The sequence below is a fragment of the Trachemys scripta genome, chromosome 22, assembly GCF_013100865.1.
Source record: "Trachemys scripta elegans isolate TJP31775 chromosome 22, CAS_Tse_1.0, whole genome shotgun sequence".
NCBI lineage: Eukaryota > Metazoa > Chordata > Testudines > Emydidae > Trachemys > Trachemys scripta.
Genome location: NC_048319.1, coordinates 10,491,749 through 10,519,630, shown reverse-complemented (window position 1 = coordinate 10,519,630; position 27,882 = coordinate 10,491,749). Strand labels below are relative to the sequence as shown.

General features: G+C 47.1%; 2 protein-coding genes across 12 annotated transcripts in view; one reads left to right on the top strand and one right to left on the bottom strand.

The window, feature by feature from the left end:
* The window catches only part of DOT1L (DOT1 like histone lysine methyltransferase), a 102,100-nt gene extending 87,570 nt beyond the window's left edge, over window positions 1-14,530 (top strand). For 5 of the 9 annotated variants that reach the window (XM_034755625.1, XM_034755626.1, XM_034755627.1 and 2 more), the window contains 3 exons: window positions 11-985; window positions 2,096-2,717; window positions 6,275-6,361. In XM_034755625.1, coding sequence (XP_034611516.1) covers window positions 11-985; window positions 2,096-2,682 — 1,562 coding nt within the window. In that variant the 3' untranslated portion in view covers window positions 2,683-2,717; window positions 6,275-6,361. Of the gene's footprint in view, window positions 1-10; window positions 986-1,811; window positions 1,901-2,095; window positions 2,718-2,779; window positions 3,348-6,274 lie in introns of those variants that run through there. The other 4 variants (XM_034755628.1, XM_034755630.1, XM_034755629.1 and 1 more) reach the window with 4 other exon arrangements.
* Window positions 1-27,882, bottom strand: part of PLEKHJ1 (pleckstrin homology domain containing J1) — a 34,022-nt gene that overhangs the window by 5,791 nt on the left and 349 nt on the right. Inside the window, exons 2-7 of one of the 3 annotated variants that reach the window (XM_034755636.1) lie at window positions 26,727-26,794; window positions 24,591-24,657; window positions 21,619-21,709; window positions 20,986-21,049; window positions 19,305-19,886; window positions 18,595-19,049 (exon numbers count right to left, since the gene is read on the bottom strand). In XM_034755636.1, coding sequence (XP_034611527.1) covers window positions 19,821-19,886; window positions 20,986-21,049; window positions 21,619-21,709; window positions 24,591-24,657; window positions 26,727-26,794 — 356 coding nt within the window. In that variant the 3' untranslated portion in view covers window positions 18,595-19,049; window positions 19,305-19,820. Of the gene's footprint in view, window positions 1-15,041; window positions 15,179-18,594; window positions 19,050-19,304; window positions 19,887-20,985; window positions 21,050-21,618; window positions 21,710-24,590; window positions 24,658-26,726; window positions 26,795-27,882 lie in introns of those variants that run through there. The other 2 variants (XM_034755638.1, XM_034755637.1) reach the window with 2 other exon arrangements.

Genomic DNA, 27,882 nt, shown 5'->3' with positions numbered 1-27,882 from the left:
TCCAAACTAGGTGGCAGTTTAGCTGGGAGGAGACAAGCACAAACCAGTGAGAACATGAATAGCAGTAAATGGAAGTCTACCTTTTCACCAATTTCTGACATCAACCTGACCAAAACTACCGATAGCCCATTGCAGGCTGTTTCATCTCTGAGCCAGAATTCCCTGTTTGCCTTTAGGCCGTCCTCTGAGGATGGCATGGCCATCGATGCCAAAATTGCAGCACACACACGGAAAAACATCACCATGTCCTCCTCTGGGACGGACGGACTCAGCCCCAATACAAACTCCACTAATGGATCCATGTATAACGGTGGACTGACCACAGACATCGGTTTACACAGCTTTATTGATGGTGCTTCTCTTCCTCATAAGACTTCAGATGTGACAACCCTCAACTCCTCTCTGGGTTTTCAGTCACAGAGGAGCAAAGATGTGGGGATTTTGGAGACAAACCCCTTTTTGAACAAGAGGCAGCTTGAAGGCCTAGGCAGCATGAAAGGAGAAGACTTAAACCGGTCAGGGGTCAAAAGTAAAGAGATCAGTGAATTAACCATTCGTCCAGGGGCGGCTTCTGAAAAAAGTTCCTTGCAGCACAATGGCAAGGTCGGCAAAGGACGGGACCGAGATTTGGAGTTTAAAAACGGCCACAACCTTTTCATTTCTGCTGCTGCTGTATCTTCTGGTGGCCTTCTCAATGGCAAAAGCCTTTCCACTGGTGTCTCATCTGCAGGCAACCCAGCACCTTCTGTTCAGACGCATCATCCTTTCTTAAACACATTGACCACTGGATCGCAGTTCCCCCTGGGCCCCATGGCTTTGCAGGCAAACCTCAACTCGGTCACAAACGCCTCAGTATTGCAGTCCTTATTTAATTCCATGCCAGCTGCTGCCAGCCTGGTCCACGTGTCATCAGCTGCAACCAGACTGACTAACTCTCATGCTATGGGGAACTTCTCTTCTGGGGTTACAGGTGGAACAGTTGGAGGTAGGCAGAACTTTGTTTCTCTGGTATAAGGGCAGGACTAGAGGAAAACCTGGCCATGTTTCTCTCCAGGTACCAAACCCTTTCGCTTCTGCAGGAGGTGGAGCAGCTCAGCCTTGGATTGACTCTATCCTGCATCTCTCATGACTGATGGAATAATCAGCTTTCTTTCTGCTAGATGAACATAGAACTAAACATTAAAGGAAATGGGAATGGCACCTCGATGTTCTGATTTCATAACATGTGGTCGTGGCAGTTGTCACTATGCTGGAACTAGCTTAGGTCTCCCTGCAGGTCTAAAGGTTTAACGTGCCATGCTGCCCTCTCTGAACAGCTAAGGATATCTGACTTGTCAGCTTCAGTGAAGGTTGAGATTAGGACATAAGATTTCTCCCCCTCCCACCCCCACCCTCTTCCTTGTTCGTGCTGAATATCCGTATCCTTTTCAGATGAGATGCTGATGGGATTTGTGTAGGATTCGGCTGGCTCTTGAACTGACACTGATAAGAGAATGTTTCTGTGCCAGGAATGGCAAATGCCATGTGCACCTCTAGCATTCTGGGCTGCTGTTCTCGTGAGACAAACTAGTGGAAGCAGATAGGAAAGAATCTTCCTTTAACCCCGTAGTATTGGCAGGTTCAGACAGTTTCTGCCCATAATCATTCATGCACCATGTCGGGAAATCCTAACTCTCACCTCGTAGCGTTTTAGATTTGCTGGACATACACTCTCTGCCCTTGCAGCCTTGTAAGTGGGTAAGCAGGAGGAAACAGCGGTCATTTGAGTCTTCAGATAAAGAACTCTAATGACTGGGTAATCTCATCAAAAGGTTACCCGTGTGGCGTAGAATCAAAAGTTCTGCTTTCTCTTGGGTCTGGCCATTGTTCCCCACGGCATACGCAGGCTGGCAGTCGGAAGGTAAGTGACTCTCTTGTACCTCCTGGCCTGCACCCATTATCTCTCATTGCTTGCTGCTATCTCATGCTGCATATTTTGTATGGGGCTGTAACTGCTATAATTTTTGCTTTTTTTGGCTTGTTTTGTTTCTCTCGTCACTTGTGACTGTACAAAGCCCATCTGCTGAAGCTGAGTTTTTTTTTCTCCTGTTTGCAGGTATTTTTAACCATGCGGTGCCTTCTGCCTCCTCTTCTCATCAGTTTGGAGCCAGTTTCAGCAGCAGTGCTGTTTCTAGCAGCACAATGCTAAGCTTAAACCCTCTGCAGGCTGTGGCCAGCACCTCATCCTTCCAGTCCCCCTCCTCTAGCTTAGTAACGTCGAGTGAGAACAGAGCTGCCCAGCACCTAAACAGAGTGCCAGTGCAGTCTGTGTTTCATACCCCTCCTCCACCCCCTCCTAACGTTTCATTACCTCCTCCTCCTCCATTACTCGCTTCTAACTCTGAGCCTGCGCTTCTGCAGAACTTGCCGTCCATCCCAGCTAATGATGCTTTTTTACCATCCTCGTCTGCTGCTTCTGTCCAATCTGCTAATGCTTCTTTGTCTATTAAGCTAGCTTCTCTTCAGCACAAAACTTCCCGTCCCTCCTTTACAGTCCATCACCCACCTCTGCCCCGTTTGGCGCTGGCACAGACCGCGCCTATGATCCCGCAGTCCAACGCAACTGGCACGTCCGCTATGTGGGTTACACTTGGCATGCAGTCTCCTTATGCTTCGCACCTTTCTGGGGTTAAGCCGCGATAAAGAGCTTGCTTAGCTAACAGTTCTTATTTTGTAAGGTAAGGCTAGAGAAAACAGGAGGTTTGTACAAGATACTAAATGACCTTCCTTTCCTTTTCAGCCAACAGCCCATAACTGAGCTTGGAAGCGGGGTGGGGACAGGTTCTTTGACATAGTGATCCCAATAAAATTTGGAGATCAGGTAATCTCAAGGCAGAGAGGGGAAACACCGAAGCGCCACGGTTTTGGGAGTCAGGATTTCTCGACACACTGAGTGCTCACGATGGTAACTCATCTGATATCCAGGAACGTTGTGTTCAGGCTGGGGTAGCAGCAATTACCGATTTACGTTATTTGAAGCAACGTTTCCTGCAGTATCATGGCTTGAATACTTTAGAAAATGTGCTGCTCTGAGAGCGTGAGAAAAATTAGGAAGAGAAGCTGATTGGTCATATTTTCCAAGCATCTGTCTTGATATACAGCCCTGCAGGGGTTTGCTGCCTATTCTACGTTTTGCAGGGTTATCTCCCTCACAACAGGGTGTGCTCCCGTTCAGGTTGGCATGTCATTACCTTGCATGGTGCTGCTGCTGTGACATTAGGTGGCAGCGTGATAATGTTTTTGTGGCATCGTACCAAATTTGCCCTATATGGCTAACAAAGGAGAACTCAAGGTCATAGGCTACTTTTTTTTTTTTCTTGGAAACAACTGAATAAGGATGATCTAGCGGAGGGTTGCAGATTTTATATATATATATATATATGGAGATATACCCATCTCATAGAACTGGAAGGGACCCTGAAAGGTCATCGAGTCCAGCCCCCTGCCTTCACTAGCAGGACCAAGTACTGATTTTGCCCCAGATCCCTAAATGGCCCCCTCAAGGATTGAGCTCACAACCCTGGGTTTAGCAGGCCAATGCTCAAACCACTGAGCTATCCCTCCCCCCGGGATAAACCGAGTGTTGTGGAAAATGGAGTTACAAAAGCATCCTGCTGACTCGTGTCTGCCTCATAGTGGCAACCTGATCTAATCATTCTCTGTATAATCAGCCTGTGATTATAATTTGAATTACATAAGAATAAAGCAGGAAGTCTGCTCCCCGTCCCCCATAGGTAAAGCACTAACAGATTGCGTCAGCCATCGGGCTGTTGCTTGCCTTGGTAGTCTTTGGCTTGCTAGATTGCCTATGCTAGATTAAAAGAACGAGGAGTGCTTGTGGCACCTTAGAGACTAAAACATTTATTTGAGCATAAGCTTTCGTGGGCTAAAATCCACTTCATCAGATGCATGCAATGGAAAATACAGTAGGAAGAGATATATAGATATAGATATATACACAGAGAACATGGAAAAAATGGGTGTTGCCATACCAACTCTAATGAGACTAATCAATTAAGGTGGGCTATTAGCAGCTGGAGAAAAAAGGCTCTGAATTTAGCTGTATGAAGTGGAAATCTATCAACTTCATGAAAAAACTCGTATGAAATGGGCCATCCTGATTATCACTACAAAAGTGTTTTTTTTTCTCCTGCTGATAATAGCCCACCTTAACGGATTAGTCTTGTTAAGAGTTTGTATGGCAACCCCCATTTTGTGTGTGTGTCTGTCTGTCTGTCCCCCTACTGTATTTTCCACTCCATGCATCTGATGAAGTGGGCTTTAGCCCACGAAAGCTTATGTCCAAATAAATTTGTTAGTCTCTAAGATGCCACAAGGACGACTCGTTCTTTTTGCTGATACAGACGAACGCGGCTACCACTCTGAAACCTGTCACTCTGCTAGGTTAGTTAGTGGAATACCCTGGGCTAAAATCTAGCCCAAGCTAAGTACGGAATGAGGCTGTGGAAGATTGAAAAACCTCTGGAAGGTGTGCGCACGCATGCATGTCAGCAAAGCAAGTGTTTAAAGAATCTTTCAGAGCAGCTGCAGAATAATATGCAGTACCAGAAAGTCACATAGTGTCATTATGCAAACCTTTGCTTCTATAATGCAGTTCAGGATTGCATAGTTAAGCCAATATTAGGCAACACCAGCCCTCCTGCAGGTCCTTGATGCTGTTGCTATCCTGTGGTACAGAAGTACATCCAGTAGAGGGGAACACCCTTTGCCTTTTGTGGCATTTGACTAAATTTCAGGACACCTCAGATTCTTGTAGATAGTGTGTTCACCATCAAATTGTTCTCCAAATGTGATCAAATCCTCACAACACCCATGTGACATAGGTAAGTTACCTCCAGATTTGCAGATGGGGGAAGCTGAAGCAGAGAGGTCAAGTAACTTGCCTAGAGCTGCAGCAGCAGTTGGTGTCAGCGTACAATGTAAACAGTCATGAAATTTAAAGTGGAATAGGGTAGTGGCTGGAAAATAGGCTTGAGGAAACGGGGGCTTGTAGATGGAAACTGGAATTTGGAGAGGAGGGGTGTGAATAGAATGGGAGGGATTTTTTATGAATATTTTTTTATTAGAAAATGCCAGTTTGTCAAAATTGAAACTTTTTGCCGAAAGGCATTGGTTTAGACAAAGCTGTCATCTGGAAGGTGTCTCAAGTTGCAGGGGAAGAGACCCACTCCCCAGAATAATCAGCTAGACAGGGCACTCATCTAGGATGTGGGAGATCTGGGTTTGGACAGGGTCTTGAACCTGTCTCCTACATCCCAGGTAACTGTCCTATCCACAGGGTCACTGGGTGCGGGGGGCTTTCTCTGTATTTTTGGGAAAGCTTTCAAAAGGTCTTAGTTTCGTCCTGCTGCAGAACAAAACCAAACGGCAGAACCTCAACACTTTTCATTGAAGGGAATTCTTGTATTTGGGCCAGTCTAGGTGTGACTGTGGTTAAGTTTTTTGGGTCCTTTGTTTATTTCTGCATGATGTGGGTGCAGGCACTGTGAAAATACCTTTTTTTTTTTTTTTTTTTTTAAGTAAACCACATCTGAAATTGGGACCCCTTGTGCACTGTACAAATTCATTAGCTAGTTCCTGCCCCAGAGTGCTTCCAATCTAAATGACAAGACATTTAGGGGAGGGGAAGAGGCAGCACCAGAGAGGAGCAGTGTGTCTCCTCTATAAACACAGACGCTAGATGTAGTAAAGAGGCCTCGGAACCGTGGCCCTGGATTTGACACATGGAGGTGCCTAGGCCAGCAGATGGTGACAGTCCAACGCAGACTAATATCTAAGCCCCCGATTCAGCACGGTACTTAAGCATAGTCCTGCTCCAAAGTCCATCACTGAAGCCAATGGAAAGGCCCCAATTGACTTCCAACGGGCTTTGGCTTAGACTCCGTATGCCTGATTTAAACACATGAATAATCCCATTATCTTCAGTAGGACTACTTGTGTGTTTACCTTGTTGGAGCCTAAATCTAGGAACAAGGGATCAAATTTCATTATTGCACAGCCCAAGAAGGGTTGGGGTGTGATGGAAGAGACCTGTTGGGTTGTCATCTATCTCTAATTTTGACTGATATCAACACATGGATTGTTCTCCTTTCTGTCCCTGTTGATCCTGGCTAACAGAAGGTCTAAGAACTATATAGTAAATGACATTTCTGGCACACACTTGATTTGATGCATCTAATTTAGATGGGTCTCTTCCTCTCCTCCTGTCCCACAGGTAATTAGGATTTCTACCTCAACCCAATGTGACCTATGCAAGGACAACGTGGACCAACTTCACTCAGCTTCCACTGAAAGGTGCTCGCCTGGCCTGGCAGGGGTTTCTACTCTCTTACTACTGGACAAAGTAAACAAACAAACAAAAGACCTAAATAACAGAGAAAAGAATATTCTACTGTGAATCGGAGTTGAAAAAAAACTGCAAAGGAAAATGCTTAAAAAAAAAAAAAAGCTCCAGTTTGTATTGTCGATAGTTTAGATAAAGTATTTATCTTTTTTTAAAAATGAAAACAATTTTGGCTTATTTTATTCCATCTAAAGTCATAAAAAACTGCAACTCATTGAAACCATTCTCTGAATAATAAAGGACTGGCACACCAGCAGAGATGTAAAGAGCCTCCTCTCGGTGCTATTTCATCCGTCAGAACTGTGCCTCTCTAGTTCAAATCCTTGGTGCTGAATTTGAGGGTTGACCAATGCCAAACCCAGTTCTCAGACAGGTCTGCTTTTATTTATTCAACTCACTCTGTTCATATACCAAAGTCCATTGATTTACAGCAAAGCAGGAGCTACAGAGAATGGCAGTCTTTAGTTTTGGGTGGTTTTCTTTTTCTTTTTAACAGAGCTCATGGCTCAGTTATCAGGCATTTAATATTGTCTATTACAAACCAGAATGCAATACTCCCCTCTGGAATGGCAGCTAGATTACCTGATCTGACCTGTGCAAACTCAGCTGGTTCAGACACTTTGAACAGAAGAAGCATAACTTAAGTCTAGTCCTGTTAGACTACTTCACTGGGCCCATTAAAACCTCTGGTGGTGCTCCAGTCACTGTGAATTTCAGTAGCTAGACTGTTAACTTGTTTTGGGGGGTCATTTGGCATATGAACAGGGTGCATAATCACTGGTGTTGGTCAGGCCCTTTTTAACAATATTGGGAAGATTGAAAACCGAGCTTCTATGCTGGGGCAGATAGCAGCAGATTTTCTCCGCTTGTTGTTTTTGTTGAAGTACAATGTATTTTGTTAGTAAGGTTTTGATACTTGATTCCGAAATGGCTCAGCCGTGTACATTTTATTGACTTCTAAGTGCATTTGCTTTTGTATTTCTTTGCTTTGAATAGGTTTAAATGGTAGTTCACAAAAACACCACAATCTAGCTTAACTTGCTGCCACACTATCAAACTGGTGCATTTTGAATTGTATTGTGACTTGGTGTTCTGTGTACAGAAAAGTGTCGCTCCGAGCAGTGACCGTATTTTATAGACGTGATGAAAATTTATAAATTTCATAAACTTTATTCAGTTTATTTTTTAGGTTGTGTGATGCACAGTAAACTTGTAAAAAGAGGTTTTTATTTATTCAAGTGCACAAAATGGGGAGGAGGATCCATTACTTCATAAACTTCGATCTGCAGCATAGACTGGACCAAGCGCCAGTAAAGGAAACCACAATAACAGAAGGGGGATCGCGACAGCAAAGTGACTAGATTCAGAGCACACCGGTGCTAAAGTGAACCTTTTGGCCGAAGTTCTGTCTGGGGAGATACGGTCGTATTGCATCGGAGGCACTTGGTATCCTTCAGTCCATTCCAGCCAGGTTCATAGCTCTCTAATTACAGTCTCTAACCTCCAGCAAGCAGCCATTCACTAGAGTTGAGCTCTCCCTTACCAACTCCCTAGTGCGGTTTCCCTTTGTCACAAACTGCTGGGCTTCGTGAATCAGCTGCCTAATTGCACTCGGAGCAGGCCAAATATCTCGTCACACTCTTGTGCTGTGCTTCCATGGCTGGTTTGATCTGTGTCTCCATGAGTACTATGCTGGTTCTTGTGTCCAATGGAGCTGGTGGACATGTTCTCCTACTTTCCTATTCTCGCTAGCTCCTTCCTCTCCCCATGGGAGTGAATTTGTCCTGGAAAGGTGCAGTGTCCTGATTAACAATGCCCACCTTCAATGTATTTCAAATTGGCCGCTTCCCTCTAGACCATGTAGTGGGCAGTGGCATAGAAGTTGACCAGCTCAGTTACCCTATCCGCTCCTGAGTGTCTCGGCCTCTCCAAAAGGTGCCCCCCGGGTGCAGAAACTATTAATGTAACTTTGCCTTATTATTGATCACTAAAAGAGACTGATCCTTATTCCTCATCTCCAGGAATATTTGTAATCATTTTCTGGTTTGCGCATGGGAGCGGAGAGTGAGGAAGTGATACATCCAGCTGGATTCCTAGCAGCAGGGAGAGAACCTAGCGAAAGCAAAGTAATGCTCAGGGAGTGGCCACTGAGAGACCTCCAGTAGCTTCTAGTGGAAGCCATAAACAGTTATGTCCTGGAATCCAGGAAAACACGTAACCGTTATTGTTCAGCTGTGAATTGGGCAACTCCAGCCTGATCCAGATCTTTGGGTAACTGAAAGGTGCAGGGCCTTCTCAGCAGTTTTAATCCCAATTAAAGGCAACAAAATTCAAACTCAGGTCCTTGGAAGATTAAAGAAAAAGTAGGTAGTGAAATAGTGTGAACAACTGCTCAAGGGCCCTAGCTTTGCCCCTCTATATGCCTCAGTTATGCCGATCGAGGCTCGTCAACATCCCTGATTTAAGAGCTGGGCGGGAAATGCATGATATCACTTGAGCCAGTCTGCTTTCACCAGATAACCAATTCCATCCTGGCCAGGTGCAATGGGGGCAAGACCTAGCCATTATCCTCTTCAGCCCTGTTGTTCTGCTAAAGGGTTTAATGAGAACCTTTGTTGTATTGTGAGTTTCAAACATGCTTCTGAGGGCAGTTATACCTGCAGGGATTCCAGAACTTCTCTGTCTTTGTTAGCTTCTGCCTTTAAATTTGACTGTTGCAGCCTTCTGTGTTCTGTGCACATTGCTTGCTTGCGGATTTTGTCTTCCCAGTAATCTCAGCTGAGTTGGACTTCTGCGTAAGAGTCAGGCAGGGCAGGGAAATGGGGCAGGTAAGGCTATGGAATTCTGGTGCTTCTCACCAAAAGGCCCCTTTTTCTCTCTGTTGCAGCCTGGGAATTTCCACTTTTCCATGGAGAAATTGGGAAATAGATTCTTAAAGTTTTGGGGAGTCACATGATGCACTGGGGTCAGGCAAGAGACCTGGGTCTTACTCCCAGCTCTTTCCCTTACTCACTGTAATCTTGGGCAAGTTGGTTCAGCATCTCCATCTGTTTCCCCATCAGTAAAACCGGGAGGATACTTGCCTTGCTTCATAAAGTGCTTTGAGATCTCTGGGTGAAAAGCTCCATGTAAGTGTGAAGCATTAATAAAGCTCTAATCTGCATGGCTGGAAATTTGGATATTTGTGACCTTAGCAAGAAAGCTCAGTGCCAGAGGTGTGAGACTTGTTCTCAGTAACCTGAGGTGGTACTTTATTTATTTAATATTATTTAAGCCACAATGTGAAGTGCAGGAAAGGAATTCTTTCTGGTTTACACTTTCCTACGCCCGGCCCAGTCATTCTACTACTGTCACAAATGTTCCTTCTCATCTGCATTGCTGCTGCTGGCAAGGGGACTCATAATGAAGCTAAAATGCATTTTGTAGCATCTGCCAAAAAATTGAACTTCCCGAGTGTGTTGAGCTGAGCCTGTGTGGCCCTTTGTGAAAAAGCGAGGTGGGGGTAGATGTTTGCAGATGCAGAGACAAGTTGTTACACACCACCAAAAAAGGGAAGAGTGCATCTGCTCCAGTTGTCTGGTTTGCCTTTCCCAGCCCCCAGACAACCTCTTGGAGTGTCAGAAAGTTGGGAGAGCTCCCAAGGCATTCAACTTAAATTTGCTGTTTTCTGTGGATTAGTCATTCAGTAAGAATTCTGATACGGGACAGTGGTGGTTGAGGAATCCTGAAAATAGGCCGCTTTGCTTTGTGTACGTGAGGGCTGCATTGGAGTGCGACTGGAGACCTGGCGGTTGTTGACATGGTTGACCTCTGTCAAATCAGTTTCTGCCTCTATTTCCTCATCTCGAAAATGGGGATAATGGCACTTGGCTACTTTTTGTAAAGTGCATTGATCTTCCTGGGGAGGGTCATAAATGCTAGATCTTAAATCTCATCACTCATTTAAGTGCAGGTTGTGGGAGTGATGGTTTCCCCAAGTACTTGGGGAAACTACTGGGCAGCAGATGGGGGGGGGGGGGGGGGGGGGGGAGAAAGTGGGTTTAAAGTGGACTTGGTTAAGGGTTTGCATGGAGGATCCCATAGCCTTCCATTTAAAAAAAAATACTGAGACAATGATACGTGCAGCTCTCTTTAAAGCTTCCCATATGTGTGAACATCGGAGGGTGCCCTTTCTCCTTGACAGAGGTGTTCCTGTCTGCAGGGCCACTCCCCTGCTTGATTCCTCCCAGTTTGTTTATACTCTGGACTGTCAGCTCATTGGAAGGCAGGTGAAGCAGGAATTAAAGCCATCCCTCTTAGAACTGCACGCTAAAAGAATTCAAACGTAGGTGAACTATTGTGGTAGCTGGTTGTAGATCAGGACCCCTTATGATCGGTGGGCTGAGAGAGAGAGAGAGCGCTCCTCCCCCAAAGCACAATCCAAGTATGAGATGGCAGGTGGCTATAACAGGCGGGAGCACAAGGAGACAATGAGACTTTCCGGTTGTCTCAATTGTTATTGCTCCTTTACTGTGGGGATAAAGATCCCTTAGAACAAGGGGTATTCACTCTGTTGGTAATTGGCTTTGTGAGCAGGCTCAGCAGAGAGGCCAAGAATTGGAGTGGGCCACGTAGGCTGAATTCCCCTCTATGCCGGTTGTGCAGGTAGGTGCGTTGACTGGGGGTGGGGGGAATCTTGTCCAATGGCTGCTTTTGCTGTCACTCAAGGTGTGCTTTATGCTTGCTGCTTGCTCCTGAAGTGATTGTGCGCATCACTGGCCTGTGGCTAGACAAGAGCTTTAAAGCTCCAGTCCATGCCATCCTGTCACACTTTCCCACCCCCAAAATCACAGGGCTTTATTTTTAAATTGGCCCCGTTATTAAGGTGCCAGAGCTGTTTTAATCTACTCCTGTTTGCTGCAGAGCAGTGAGTGGCTCTGAACTCATCATTTGGGTATTGGAGAAGGTCTGCTGAATTAACAGATTTCAGGCCCGTTGTTCGAGGAGTGAAAACAAGCAATTACATGACACCTTTCCTCTAAAGAGTCCAGAGTTCAAGCAGTTGCTTCAAATTTGCTTGGCTGTTCTTAGGCTGATCAATTAAGCTACATCTCGGGCCATGCAAACCTTTTGCTGGGTGTAGCTTGCAGTAGCCCATGTACCTTATCCTGCTGATGGATGGATGGATGGATTTCCTCTCATTTCTTCGGAGGGGTGTCGCTTGAATACTGCAATACTATTTTTAATCTCTTGGCTGTGAAAGTTTTTGTGTCTTCATCTAGGATGAAGAAATTTTGCTTATGGGGAAAATGATCGAGTGTAATGTGCCTCAGAAGATAGATTTTTAAGCACAGAAATGGAGCTAAAAATGAATGGAGGGCAGGGAAAAGAATGTCATTTACATCCAACCCTCCCTCCCTCATTCCCCTTTATATTGGAGCTGATAAAATGATGACAAAAAATGGAGGGTAGAAGGAGAGGTAGAGGCGAAATGGAGGCAAGTTTTATTCCTATCTTGGGTGATTCAAGCCTTTTATTGATAGCTGGGTTTAGTTAAAGAAAGATCCTTGTAGGGGAAATCTTTAATCCCTCCCTTCCCCACCTTCCCTTTCTGGAGAAACTGACAATAGCGCTAGTTAAATAGGTGATAGGGTGGGACACAGGCAACTGTTAGACTTTCACCTCTGGAGACCCGGGTTCAAATCCTGCTTGGATTGTGCATTGAAGTAAATTGGGTTTCAATACTGTTTGTTCCCAGAATCCTGCCGTTCTGCTGAGAGTCCTAGGACCGGGATAGCTGGAGTGTCAGGGCAGGGATCTGCATTAACCACGCTGCATCAGGGACAATTTGCAATGCCTGCCATATGCTGCTGTGTCTACTTAGGTCTCGCTAATGTGAGCGGTCAGTTGTGGGAACACAGTTGCTTCCAATTGTTTTCTTAAAGTCCAACACACGCTTCCCTTCTGGCAAAGTTCATTCGTGGAGCCCAGTTCTTTGTGACGTCTAGGGAGACTCAGACGATTTCCAAGGGTGTTTGTAAGATGAATTCAGGGTCCAATCTCTCTCTCTGGAGTCAGCCAGGCAAATTTTAACATTGACTTTAATGAGAGCAGGATTGCTCCCTGTGGTGTAGCTGGAGGGATGGATGAAGTAACTTCAGCACTAAGTGTGTGGTGTTTTTCTGTTATGTCCCAGTCCTGCAAACACGGACTCCTCTACCAGGAGTATCTCACTGGTAGTAAATGCTATGCCCCCAACGAAGTGTTGGCAGGATCAGACTCTTAAACTGCTAGTGTCTCATCACTCTTGTATAGAGAGAGAGAGAGATACAATACACACACACACCAGGCTGCACCCCACCTTTCCCATGGTTGCTGGAATGGTGGAGGGAGATGTCAAGAGCTGGGACTTGCTGCAGTCTCTCATAAGCTGCTGTTTGAGGGACACATTTTCCCCCACACTGATTAGACTTCAGGCCTACAATAGAAGCCACCCTCCACCCATTCTGAAGATGGTGCTATTTTCCTCCCCAGTGACTATCAATACACTTGACAGTTTTCTTCACTGACCGGGGAGTAGCCTTATCCATTAGTCTAACCAGGATTGCTAAATAACTTCAGTCACAGGTGCTGTTCCCTGAAGAGCTGTAATTCGCTTTCTAACTCTGTGAGGGCTCCGTTAGGAATGTATTGACCACATATAGTCCGTTTGCTTTCGGTATTGAAAGCAAACCTTTTGTATACCAGAGCTTGGAAGCATGAAAACTTTGACACCCTTTTTCTTTAGAGAGTTTTCTCCTAATTAATACTCTTAGGTGGTTGCTGTTAATAGTTCTGCTTCTCTTGTTTTGCCTGAGCCAAAAGCATTAAGAGCACTGGTAGCTTGGAACGATTATTGCTTTCTAATAAGAAATGGGAACTGTACGGTGGACAGTAAAACATTAATCTATTTAAATCACAGTTTGGGGAGAAATTAGTAAGTGTTTTTGTGAACTATCTCTGCAGCACTGAGGAAAATCACTGTAGATGAGGTTTTTTAAATACAAATTTAGACAGTGTAAAAGTATCTTATTTTTTTTAATTCAAATGCCCTTCCCCATTCCCCTGAACAATTCCATAGATGACCCTTGTTTTTCACGAATGAGTTGGACGCACCTTTTTCATTAAATTTTGTGCCATATTTTATTTATCCTTTATGCGTTATAAATATCTATCTACTTAGACTGAATATTGCAATACCAGATGCTGTTGTTGTGGAACAGGGCATAAACCCAATACTAAAACTGAAAATATCCCTCCAGTATATTTAGCGCTTGTGACTGTCAGTCTTTTTAGTCTTCATGCTTTGCTTTCAATATTAAAGATGAGCTAACCACTTCCTAAAGGTTTGAAGATGTTAATGCTGAAGTGCTCTCAAGTTCGACCCTGTGATTCTAAGGTACATCTGGTTGCTTTTCTGGTGCAGTGGAATTGTCCTTTGGAAAGGTGATTTTTCTGGCATTGTTAAATCCAGCCTGCTTGGCTCCACCCTCCTGCCCCCTACTATAAATTCTTGAAGTGGTCAGTTTTAAATTAAAAACCAATTCTTTAGGTCTCTGGTCTTTGTAAGAAAGCGTTTTAGGAGTGGGGGGTCTGCCCTTGCTGGGTGGGACTGGACAGAGGAATGCAAATGAAGTTGCTGTTGCTCAGGAATTGATTAGTAAAACTTTTAACTACTAATAAAAATTAATTTTTCAATGGATTTAAAACAAAAAATACCCATTTTCTTGCTTAGAACATGTGATATGGGATGTTTCCTAGTGAATAGGAATTAGTTTATACATTTTAGCCTATGAAATTGAATTATTTAAAATTCAAACCTCCCCTAATTTATCTTTATTTGGTTTTTTTTTTTTTATACTGGTATGTTGCCCTGTCATTCTTCCATAGAACTAGTGTGAATTCTTCTGGTGTGTATATATGTATGTAATATTATATATATATTATATTATATATATATTTTCCACCCACCCTAATTTTCCACAATGCAAGAGTTAGTTTTTTTTTCTCCCCTCCCTTCCACTTTAATTTCTTGTCTTTTACCTTGATTTGTAATTGAAACAATGCTTTGAAGTTTTGTCTTTATATTAAAATGTATGTATTTTAATACATTGTACTGTGGTGGTGCTTCAGTACTTCAGCAGACCGTTTTTTCCCCCCTTTCTTTACATTTCAAAGGAGGATTGCCTTCTGAATCCTCCACAGCACGAGTGCAAAGATCCCCTTCAGTACTCTCCGGTTGCTAGAGCAGGGGGCCGGCAAGACTCCTGTATTCTTTCACTGTTGCTGAGTGTATCAACTTGGGCAATTGATTTGACTCTAGCTGTAACAGTAGAAGAGTCACTTTGAGCCTCCATCCCCCTGTAAAGCACTGCATGCTCTTCTGAGGAGCTAGCAATTGAAAAATCACATGACAAACAGCTTTCCCCCGACCCCTGCTAAGTAGCTAACTGACTTGGTTGCTCAACTTTGTTTGGCTTTCCTTAAATTCCTGGGTTTAAACTCTCCTGCCTGGAGCAGAAGTGAGGGTTTAAAAACATTTGCTAAATTGGTATCTTGCAGTGGAGACAAAAGCCCTCACTCTTCACTGAATAGGGATGGACGTAAGGCTAGGCTTACAGGAGGATCTTATAGGGTCATAGCAACCACTGAGCAGGTGCCCCATTCTTACACAAGTTTTCTGGAGTCCTTCCTTTGCAAGGCTTCTCTAGAGTGAGTCAGGCCCCAGTAGCAGAAGAGAATTCAGTAGCCTTGGACCTGTAGAGGGGAGAATATTGACTGGCCTATTAGCTGCTCCTGCTATGGCAGGGGTTGGGATCCCTGGGGGGGTCATGATCTGTCAGCCTCCAGCATTTATTAGGGGGTTGCACTCAGAGGCATGCTATGTGAAACGGGCCACCACTACAAAAGTTTGAGAACCCCTGTGCTATGGGATCTCTTCTAGTGGGACTGTAACGGCAATCTCCTACTCCTGGCAACATACAGCTGCTGTGGATTGCCACAAGGGGCTCTGCCATACCCATTTCAGCCCCACTGCTGCAGCCAACCATTCTGGCTCAGACATGGGTAACAAGGGTGATGCTTTAAGGGAGTTTAGTCTCTCCATTGACTATTACAGTTACACCTCTGGTCTGCTGTTTGCTTCCTTCCTGTACAAAGGGTCGTTTCATTTTTAGGAGTTCAGTGTGGGCAAACATTCGGGTAGGAGTTTCCAAAGCCCATGAGTTAAGAGCACAAATCGTACTGAAAGTCAATGGAGCTCAGGTACGAATGAAAATCCAAATCTTAGTGATTGAAACTTTTAGGCCCCTTCAAACTTCTGCTTTCTTTTTGAAGAAAGTACACATGGGAGTCTTACACAGCGGCCGCAACTTACACCCAGGTCAAAACAATTAAAGGTGGTGTTTATTTAAAACATTGATTGTACAGTCTATGAACAGCATCAGTCTAGAATGCCTTTGTTAGGGCAACTAACCACCAACATGAAAATAGAACCTGAACAGGTAATAAACTTGTATATAAATGACCAGTGATAAGATTCCTAAAACTGTTCCCCCTTCATCCTGAAATGTAAAGCTAGTTCTAGTGAGTTACTGGGCACCACCCATGCTCAGATAACTATTCACAGCATTTTCTTCATACATTCAATTAAGTAACGAAAGTGAAATTTACGTACCTCCTAATCTAAGCAAATAGCTGGAGCTGTTTCTTGCTCACCTTACCCCACTCCCAAACAAAATGCCCATTTTTATAGTGTGCAATGATAACCATAAGCTTAAGGTCTGCCCTTTGAAAGGGTAACAAGAAAAAGCTAGTGTTTTTGTACAGGGAAGGCAGAAGAGGGAATATTTATACAGTAGTTTGACTGCTCTAAGTAACCTGCAACAACAGTGACCAATGCTCCAGTTCTGAAATCTTGGCTGTCACGAGCTATGTTCAAATGGCCACCTGCTAGGATTTTAAATAAAGATTTCTCAAGTAAGTTGAGAGGTGCTAAGAGCCAGTCCAGTAAAACAAACAGAATTGAGGCAGCCAGCGTACTAAGCAACGCTGATTCTAAAGGCAAGTGCACAAAAGCAAGCTGGCTGAACAATCAAACAGGCTTTGAACAGGAGAGAGAGAAATATTGGGTGTAATCTTTCCATAATTTAGAGCTGGCTTATTCTGTAAAACTACTGCATTGCTCAGCTTTCTCCTATCTTAAACAAAGCTCCAGCGTCCCTAATGTGCTGTACCAATGTTATGGAGTTAATAAAACGCCTGCTCCTGGCTTAGGCTGAGTTGTCTTAGCTGACTTACAGGAGACGAGACCCTGGGAATAAGATTCTTGCTATCTAGCTGCTGACGCAGCAGGGATGGGAGCATAACCGTTACAACAGAGTTCAAAGCAGGCTCTTGAACACCATTTCACAGGTCAGTTGATATGGAGCCTTTGCATCAACTTAGGTGAAAGTGGGCAAAGATTTTAATGGCAACACAGGACAACTGCCCTAGTAAGCTTGGAAAGGTTAGCAGCCCCTAGATAGCAAGAACCATCTTTGAACTAACCTTGCCTTAACCTCAGAGGGGAGCGTCGTTCTGCTCTACCTCAGGGCACCAGCAAAGGCCAAGAAAAGGACTGCTTGAGAACGCAGTACAGGGGCAGCTGAGGTCATTCTCTAAAGCACAAGCTCTAATGGGCTCTTGCTTAATCCTCTATTGCTGCTTCCCCCGGGGCAATGAACAGGAAGGCAGAGCTATGCTCCCCAGGTGTTCCAGAGCCTTCACCCCGGAGCAGTCTTAGCACGTCACAGCTTCCACCAATCACCCAGGCTGCTCTAATAGCAGACCATCTAGATGGCCAGGACAAAAGATCAGTTTAAATGAGTGTAATACATCTTCTTTATCACACTGTATAGGGCTTGTCTGCTGCATGTAGAAGCTACTAGCAAGAGCCTCCATTGAACACAAGTGGTCCTGCTGAAGAGGTGGGTAGGCCCCCTATCTCCCACCTCTGTTGGAGGTAGCTGATGTCTTGCACTAAAACAATGAGCCTCCACTAATGTTCTAAACCCTAATTATTTCCTCCTTGGGAGCCTCCTAAGTAACAGTGCTGCATCCCTCAAGCAATTGCATCCGGCAGTAGAAAACTGCCTCATAGCTTCAGGGTTAGTCCCTGTGCACTTGTGTTGGTTTGTGCTAACAGCCTCTGCACTGCTTAGCCAGTAGGTTCAAGGCTGGTGAGAGGGCTAGAGCTACCTGGCTTGGCAGTAGCCCTGCCCCACAACTTGTGCCTGGCTGTAACTTCATTGCTGGCAGCCTTACAGCAGTTAAAGAAGGTGGCCCTTTGTTTCCATCCAAAAGCAAATCTCTGCAGAGGTGCTAGGGGGAAAATGCTGGTCCCTACTGGTTATTGATGACTAAAGCCAGCAGGGAGAAGGGTGCCTGCCGCTAGGGCCTCCCCTTGGGGCTGCTTTGGAGAGAAGCACCGTAAGAGAAAACGAGGGCAGGTCTCCAGAAATCACTGGATTGCTTTGGTCTTTTCTGCTCAAGCTGCTGAGGACGAGGGAAGCCGCAGAGACAAATGAGGCAGATTGTGTAGTGAGTAAAGCCTGAAGCAGTCCTGTACAACTATTCATGCTGGGGGACCCTGTCTCCCAGCTCGGTATGGACAGGGTGTGGTTCTACCTCTCACACTGCCAGTAAAGGGGACTACACTAGCATCCACCCCGCAGGCCGCCTGCTCCAGGAAGCCCATGACAGCACAGCACTCCTAGGCAAGGGAACAATGCCACTAGGAACCACAGCTTGCTCTCAAGGTCGGGGGGAGGAGTTTGGTTTAGACTGCCTCACTGCAGGTGTCTTTCAAACCCTTGCCTTGCTCACTCCCGGGCACTGGTGAGAAAGCCACACCCCCACACCTGTGCAGGACGTTGGACGTGCATTTTAAGATGCTGTAGGGTGGCTCCTGGTAGCTGGATTAATTTGCCTTAGTTCAAAATCAGACCCTAGGGAGAGCATTGAGCTGAGACAGGCCACAGTACCCCTGTCTAGTTGCTGCTGCCCTGTGCCCCTCACAATGCAATCGCTGCTGCTGCGTGTACGTGTAAGGAAATGAAGACACTGCCCCCTGCAGCCACAGTGTCAGCTGGAGCAGCACCAGCTAGGGAGGGGAGTAGGAGCACCAGCAGCTACCCTGCAGTAACGTGACAGAAGTTAACCCTGTTTAGAGTAAGGGCCAGTTCCTCCCCCCTCCAGCTGGGGGTTGCCATCCAGAACAGAGGAGGGCTTCCCCTACCTGAACCAGCTGCTCTGTGCAGATCTAGCGGCTGGAGTGGGCCCGACAGAGTTAAAGTGAGGGCGCGTCTGGCATTTCAAGGCCCAGGACCCCACCACTGTGAGCAAAGGAATCAGGCGCTCAGCCAAAAAACACCCCCTTAAAGCAAGAGCCTCGTCCTCCCTTTGAGATTAGCCAGTTTTCCAAAAGCCAACAGGGCATGAGCCGCCCCTTGGCTCAGAGCACCCAGGTGACAAACTCCAGCCACCAGGGGGTACGGCAGGCTCTCTGCAGAGCTGGCTGGCCAAAGCCCTGAGGCCATTCCCAGCAGAAATGCTGCCACTAGGGGCATGTTTTTGGCATAAAACAGGCCTAGTCTTCACTTACCGGCTGGTCCGGAGGCACGCCATCGATGTTCTGGGATCGATCCCGGAAGTGCTCACAATCGACGCCGGTACTCCAGCTCGCCGAGAGGAGTACGCGGCGTCGACGGGGGCAGACTTCCAGCCGCGTCTGGACCGCGGTAAGTCCGGAGTAAGGTACTTCGAATTCAGCTACGTTATTAACGTAGCTGAATTTGCGTACCTTAGTCCGAAGTCCGGACTAAGTGTAGACCAGCCCACAGACACTGGCCCTCTACACCGGATTATCCCTGCCTTATAATGGCACCACATGCTGGAAGACCCCTGGGCTGCTCCCATGGGGGCAGGGAGACCAGCCTTGTTTCCACATCGGCATCATAGCTGAAATCCCCGGACCCCTGGAACTCCTGATGGGGGCTTTCAGCAGCCCTCGCAGCAAGCATCTAAGGACGGGGCAGCCCCTATGTCCCTCAGCCTAGCAGTTTTATGGTCGATCAAGTTAAAGCTGACACAGCAGTGGCCAGTTAAGACTTGCTGCTTCTACAACCCAGCAGGGAGATGGGAGCTCCGAGGGGCTGAAGACAAACAGGAAGGGGAGTGTGCAATAAATCCATTAAAAAAACAAAAAAAACATACAAATGATCTGGCCCATAAATAAGTCACTTGGTCCCAGGCGCTCCCCCCAGCAGGGGGTTGGTGTTTTCACCCCACAAAGAGGTGGCTGAATGCCAGTTAAGCCCCACTGGGGGTGGGTGGGTGGGTGGGGGCGGAGGCTGCCAGGTTAGAGCTTGCGTGTTCCCAACTGGAATCGGGCTTCCTCGGAGATTCCGTACTGCTCCAGGGGGTCCTGCAGCGAGAGCACAACATGCCCACACGTAAGGGGGAGCGAGACACCCAGCCTGCCTTTCCTGCACAACTCAGGGGCGGTTCCTTTAAAGATCTCAGTGCCTCCCATTATAGTATGGGGCCACCTCACGGCGCTGCAGTACACGGGACAAGCTGCAGCAGATGAGATTATACAGCCAGAGCCATTCATTTACTTAAGGCCTGGGCATCAGATTATGGTCAAATTAACTTCTAGACAGAGCGTTGATTCCTTGTCAAAGCAGGAAACACAGGGTGGTGGGGATGGGGAGGTGTGGCAAAGGACAGTCCATCAGCCCTTCTGGAGGCTGTAAGACAGTCAGCTATGTGGGTTGTTTTTTTAGCCATCTTAGTACAGACGTGTGTGTGCTGGTGTCACACAGTCATCCTATGGCTCGCTGGTCTCTCCATGAGAAAGCAGGAGCAGGGCAAAGCCCATGACTGCACTGGCAGAAGGGATCTTACATTGAACCTGGCAAAACCTGGCAGGGGCTAACATTCATCAGTGTTAAATTAGTAAGAGCTCTACCAGATGAGAACAGCTGGGCATCAGGACAATTACACGCCTGCTTCACAGCAAGCCCCATAGAAGACGTGACGTGCTGTAAGCACTTTGCATTGCATAGGCAGGTACCTTACCTGAGCACCAAGCACCTGAAGGACAGAGTCCTGGCCACCCCCATCCACCAGTGCCATTGCACCAAGCAGGATCTAACCTGACCTCCTGCACTGGAGGTTCCCCAGCTGGAGGCATGAAGTTAAGTGGGCCATTGCTGCTGCATGGTGAAAGACTGAGACAGTCTGTACAACAACCCTTTGGTGCAGGCAGGTTCCTTAAAACTGACTGGAAGCTCTGACACTGATGGGTTCAAGCTCTAAGTTATTAAGGGGTTGATCTTTCCCATGGGCTGCAACGAGGCCAATGGGGGGGTGGGGGGGGAGACAGTCTCCACCAATTCTGGCTGCTCCAATTCTCTCCCGGTATAAACCAGGCAGCAAACCCCGCACCGCTCCCTACGGATTGACAATTCCTGGCCTTGATAGAAGGAAAGGAGCTAGTGGATGATAAATCGGACACTCACCTTCCCTGTCATCTTCTGAATCTCATTCCGATAGAAAATCAAACTTCTTCTCATGAACTCGTAGCTGTAAGACAAGGAGTGTCTGGCTGAATAGAGGGGATGTATTTCACACACTGGTTGGAGTCCTAAGGAAGGTCTCAGCTCAGTCACTGCTGCAAAAATGTGCACCTGTACTAGTGGGGTATGGGGCAGACTCTATGCTAGATGGCCAGTGGGCATTTTCCCCACAGGCCTTTGCAAAGGATCATTTGCCACAGCCACCTTCCCAGCCTTGTCAAGAGAGCGAACACATTTCAGGACGTATTGTTGCTTCCTAAACGCCTCTCTCCACAGCGCTCCCTGCAGGGCCAGTGGCTGTGATCAGGGAAGTCCACCAAACAGCACACAGAAGGATTAGTCCAGGAATAATTCCCTATTCAGTGACCAAAATAACGATGTACAAGAGATGTCTCTACAGCCAGGCCCGTGTTTTGCTCTCTACTGCACTGGGCAGAGCGCTCCTGTGTTGCTTGCTGCCAAGTGAGCTCCCTCTTCTCTCCCCGACTCCAGCGCGGCACACCCAGCGCTGAGCTGCGTTCTGCACAACACCAGCGCCATGGTGGAGAAGTCCCCCCGCCCAACCGGCTGGCCTACCTGGCTCTTCGGAGCGCCTCAATCCACTCCTGGCATTGCTCCTCGGTGTCACATTCAAAGAAATATTTCCTGTCCGGTTCCTCAATGAAACCTGCCAGGGACAAGGAAAGGATGGTTGAGAAATGCTCCTTGCACCCACCAGCAGGTGTCACCATGAGTTACCCCTTCCCCTGTGCCAAGCCACAACTATGCCTTTATTTATTTTAAAAGGGCAGGAGATCCACTGGCAGAAATTAGTAGGACCAGGCCCTAGCCCCCCTCTCTCTTCCCACCATCTCCTCACTCAAGCCCCTTGTGTAGCAGGGCTTCAGACGCACTGCCCCACTCCCCTCTTTCTGTAGCAAGGGACACACCAAGCCTCCCGGTCACACACTTCGCAGTGGGACTAAAGCTTTACTCGGTTGCTTTCAAACCCCCAAGGTGCAGTTTGCGGCAGAGCTGCTGTGACATCCCCCTGTCCCCCACCAGGAAAGCCAGCGCCAGAGTAACGTCGTTTGTCACTGGCACAGCCCAGCAACCCCCAGTCATTTTATTCTCTTAGAAAAGTTACAGAGCAGCCAACTGGGGAAAGGTCACGACCAGCAACTGTCCATTGAAAGTGGCATAGAACCGGCCAAGGGGCTCATCTCCCCCTTAATGCACATTTACAATGGCTCGTGGTCATGGATCTATTTGCACCTTTCATCCCGTGAGATGGGGGAGGGATAGCTCAGTGGTTTGAGCCTTGGCTTGCTAAACCCAGGGTTGTGAGTTCAATCCTTGAGGGGGCCACTTAGGGATCTTGGGCAAAAATCAGTACTTGGTCCTGCTAGTGAAGGCAGGGGGCTGGACTCGATGACCTTTCAAGGTTCCTTCCAGCTCTATGAGATAGGTATATCTCCATATATTAAAAAATACCCTACCAAAGAGCTGTATGAAGGATACACAATGAAATCGGCTCATGCAGCATTGCAATGCAGCCACCTCTGGGGTGGAACGGGTCAGCTGTTTAAACCACACCAAATTTCAGGAGCAGCAGCAAAAAGCACCACATCTCAGAGCTTCAGCAGGGAACGCAACGAGGGAGAACGTAGCTGAACAAGTTGGAATTTGACCAGCCTAACGCCTCAGTGCTTGAAAAGAGCGACCAGCTCTTTAATGACCACAAGCTGAGTTATACACGTACAGAGGAGGCAGAAATGAGATGAATTAAGTGACCCTAGAAGCGGGACTGACCCTTCTTGGCTCTTTTCCAAAAGCTGGCATTGCTGCAGATTGGAAATGGACTCCCTGTTTGACTTTAATGCTTTACCAAGATCATATCAGACCCTTTAACTAATTAGCTCTGCTCTTCGGGATATAATTAATGTAGATCTGGGCTCCAGCTTGGCGAGAACTCAGCCAAATTGCATCACCCAATCCCTCTATGCAAAGCAGTGCGGGCAAAGGTCTTAGGGAAGGAACTGCCACACAGGCCTGCTTTGTTGCTGACCTGCAGCCGGACGTGCTGCTGTGTAGAGCTTTGGGATACCGGGAGTGAGAGAGAGTCATTCCAGTGGGCTGGCAGGGAAGGGCTGGATCTCAATGGGGTGGCAATAGGCTGCAAGAATCTGTCGCTTTCAGAGCACCTGACAGACTCCGGCCCAGGACAGAGCTGCTGGCTCACGATTGGTCCATGTGAAGTGAGCTTTGGTGGGTCTCAGACGAGCGTGAACATCACGAAAGCCACCACTAATTGCCCCATTTTGTTAGTAGGGTGAGTAAACGCCCCATCCCCCTGGGCGGTGATCCTTCCGGAGCAGGAGACACGTTGTTGGGATGGCATGGGAAGCTAGCAGTGTCCGTGCTGTACCCATTCAGGGGATACAAGACTCCGGTCTCTCGGGCTGCCAAGGAAGGCCCCAGAGCGGCAGAGTTCAGGTGGTAGGCTGGTGCCCAGGCAGCTCTCTGTAGGCGCACACTGTCTCAAGAGGGTCCAGCGGAGACAGTGGGAGTTCGCCTCCATTCCAGCAAGGAGGGACTGAAGGCTCCGCACGTTGAAGCAGCTGCGCCTGACAGCCAGGCCAACAGATATGGGGATGGCCTTGGAGGAAACATCCTGTTATTTTTGCCACATACCATTTGCACAATGATTGCTTGTTGGATGAAAGGCTGCTTACAAAGGACAACATGCTGCAAGCCAGCTGGAGCCACTGCTATCAACACAAGGCCAAACAGCATGGCGGGAGGACTGGGGCTAGGACAGCCCCGACAAGTGCTTTATCTGAGCCGCCTCATTTTATTTTTACCAGAAAGCAAGAGCCTAGATACAGCAACGAGTCAATAGCCAGTCTTCCCAGACAGGAATTTCCCCTGGTGTTTAGCCACCCATTCGCTTCCACAGCTCCTGTCATCCCCCAGAGCTCTACAAACAGCACCCAGGGATCACTTCAGCCAGCCATGAAATGCGGCCACCTCTGGGTCAGAGCGCAGCAGCTGCTTAGCACACAGCATCACTGGTTTAGGAGAGGGCGTGAACTAAACATTCTTATTGAAAAGAATATTGATAATACAAGGGGGAGTCAAGAGGCAAAACAGACAGTTTGTCCAGGGCACCAGAGCTAGCATCCTGACTGACAAAATGTGAGACAGGGTCTTCAATGACCATAAGTGCTCGGGGTCTTGGGTTTCACACCTCAACCATGAGACCACCTCTTCAGAAGAGCAGTAATTATACCATGAGGTGGCAATGATGCAGTACCGAGAGGGAAGAGGGGCCTCTATTGAATCCCCAACACCACTTCCTACAACACCCAGGATTTTCCTTAAGTGTCTCCCCTTTCACGTACTGCTTCTGCCCCATTTGAGATCTGACACCCCCGCCACAATACGGTACATAATCTGACTCCAGAAATGTTTACTCTTGCCCTTCCTCCACTTGACTGAGAAGGGAAAAGTTACACACCACATCTTAAGGAAAAGGAAATCCACGAGAATCTTTATCCAAAACTCACTGATTGAAAAGACATTCTCCTCTTCTTTGGTGATTTTACAATGCTCCAACAGCAAAGCTCCAATTGGCTAGAAAGAAACCCAAAGAGAAGGTTTAAAACACCCCTCCCCATTGTTCAGCCAGTTCTATAAACATGCAAGACATCGTCGTGAGAAAGGGAACACAGAGTGACGTGGGGGACACGGTGACCGATTCATGAGAGAAAGATAGAACTATGAAGAGTGCTAATGCAGAACCTACATTTCCTAAGGCCTTTTAGTTCTTTGGTACTATCTAGATATTCACAGCTCTTTCACGGTTTCTCATGTTTAGGTTGCTATAGCAGGTCTTCCACATCAACTCAAGCAAGCGAAAAAAAATTTAAAAATAGGAAGACACTGATAAACCACAAAAAACTACCGAGGGATGGACCTCAGGGAAGGCGTCATAACCCGAATAGAACTGAGTGAGTTTAATGTGGAGCGTTTTTTAGGCAGCCAATTTCTTTGTCTCTGCAGTCAGGCTTCACTGTATAAATATATTTTGTGCTCAGTATCATTTTGATGATTTAATAAACAGCTCGGTGATCTGCCCAAAGAGAGGTGAAGGTAAAAGCTTATTTCTAGTTCTCCAGAATCGAGTCTGCAAAGCAAGTTTGGCTGGAAGGTGCAGCAGGACAAACTGAAATCCAAATTTAGGTTTGGTAAAGAAAAGGCTTGAGGCTTGGCACAAGACTAATGGAATGCGTCAGTGCATTCAAACAATTCAATGGATTTTAAACAAACGAATTTCACTTGCAAAATCTGCAGCTCATATAGTGGTGCACCGAGCTAGGGCATGAGCAACCAGAGAGCAAAGCCAAGTATAAACAAAAGTGAAACTGACTATTCTATTCTTTGTCCCAGCTGACTGAAATGCAAGAGACAAACAAAATGGAACGCAAAGATTTTTTTTCAATCGACTCAGTTTTAATAAAAGGTGTTATTTGTATCATGGCTAAGTATCCCTTCACCACACACTATTCTAAGCTTCCAAACTATTTTTGGACCATTTTGGATCATCTACCCCTAAACACAAGGAAATATTTATAGTCTTCTGCTACTTGTCCTGGCCATAAGCAGCTAAAATCATGTAAGCAGCAGTGGAGGGAAATCTGCTACTGGGAATGGCCTCTAGTCTCATGCAGTCAGAGCTCTAACGTGATTTCACAATCACCCAAGAGTGGTTGTGAAGTGTGGCATCTTCTTGGCCAGATCCTGTGATTGTGACTCTCAGAGGAGATAGGTAAGAAGGAGAGAATATCCTACTGAGAGTGCAAGGATTCTTAGGGTCACATGTATTTGTGATTGGCACAAACTACAAAAACATCACCCCAAAAGCCTCGTCTTCAAGACTTAAATGGCATAGCAGCAACAGTGCCACGCTGCACTCATCATGCACCTTATATCCAAGCACTTTCTAAAGTGGGTTTTATTACCACCAATGAGGAAACAAAGGCAAAGATGGATCAAATGACTTGCTCAAGGACACACATCAAGTCATTTGCAGGAACAGAATACAGGAGTCTCCAGCTCTCAATTTCTCTGCTCAAGCAACCAGACAATGGCCTTGCACACTTATAAAGGTCCAAGTAAGGAATATTAATAAAACACAACTATTACATTGCTTCAGTTTTCTTTTACCAGGTCTGGCACATAAGCAATGATGCCGTTATTGTTCACAAAGGAACCCCAGTTCCATTGCTAGGGGATGAGTCTAAATTTAAAATCCACCTCACTAGTTTCACATACATGAATTGCAGTCCCACAGGAAAGTGTGGCAATGGCTGTGTTTCAGAGATCGTCCCTGGACCATAGCATCAGAAACACAGTGGCCAGGGTTGGGCGGCACAGTGGTTACTTATCAGCCCAAGCAGAGGTTTCATTATGTTTGTCAAACACCAACCGCAAACATCACATGACTATTTCAATTGTACGTTCTTCAGGGCATGGGCCTTTATTACTCTGCGTTAGTACAGTGCCTAGCACAATGGGCTTTTATTCTTGGTTGGTTCTTAGACACTGCAGTAATAAACACGTTAAAAACCAAGGCAGGTTCTTGTGGCACCAGCTCTAACTACCACATGCCACCAGTTTGCAGAAGCAGGTTATTTCCATACCTCCGCTTCATCTGTTCGGAAGTAGAAGAGAAAGTTGACAACAAGCTTCACGAGGCGTTTCTTCAGCACTGCAAAGAAAAGAGCATTCAGAAGTGGAGGATGGAGAGCTGGGGCTGCTTGGGAATGGAAGAGACAGATGCACGCCATCCTCACTGGTACACAGCAATGTGCTGCTAGGTTGCATCTCTGCCTCGCAGATTAAATGGACCCTATGGGGCAGCTCCATTAGACTTTAAGTCCCCATTGCTTATTTAAGCAGCTTCTGGCATTTCATTCTCACTTGAACAGCTCCTAGGTGACCACACCTCAAGCAATCTTGAGTCCATCCCGCACTCACTCCTAGCCTTGGCTAGGACATCGCTGATGAATTATAAAACTACCACCACGCATGCTTCCACAGCACCTCGCAGCTGGCAGGATCCCAATGCAGGCCACCAACTGTACATACTACGCCACAGAAAGGCAGCCACCTGTAGGGCAGAGGGAGGCAGCCCACTCATATACACCCCCTCACCAACATGGGGAGAGAGAAGAAGAAGAATTCAGGGCTGGAGATACCAGCATAAACTCCATCTCTTAGAGAAAGCACCCCCACGGTCCCGGATATCCCCAAGGGACATGCACAGTGCAGGGGGCTCAACAGAGCTGCCTGGGGAGGAGGAAGGGGAAAGAGATGGCTTCAGCTGGGGGGATGTGCGCAAATAACTGTCTCCTGGCTAGAAGAAATTAATCCCCACAAAAGAGGCCCCTCCTACCAGGCATGGGCACCCCCCATCTTCCCAACCCCCTCCCCCAGCCCTATGGCTCACCCAACACACCTCAGGTCCTGGCCCACCACCTGGCTCTTCCTCATCATGCCAACCCACCTCACTTAATCCTCCCCCCCACCCACTTTGGTCCTGGTTCTGCACCATCCCCCTCCACCCTAGAACCACAGGCTAGTCCCCCCCCACACACACACACACCCCACCCCCCCGGCCCCGCTCCCACACACACACACACCCCACCCCCCCGGCTCCACTCCCCCACACACACCCCCCAGCCCCGCTCCCACACACACACACACCCCACCCCCCCGGCCCCGCTCCCCCACACACACCCCCCAGCCCCGCTCCCACACACACACACCCCTCACCCACCCCAGCCCCTCACCCGC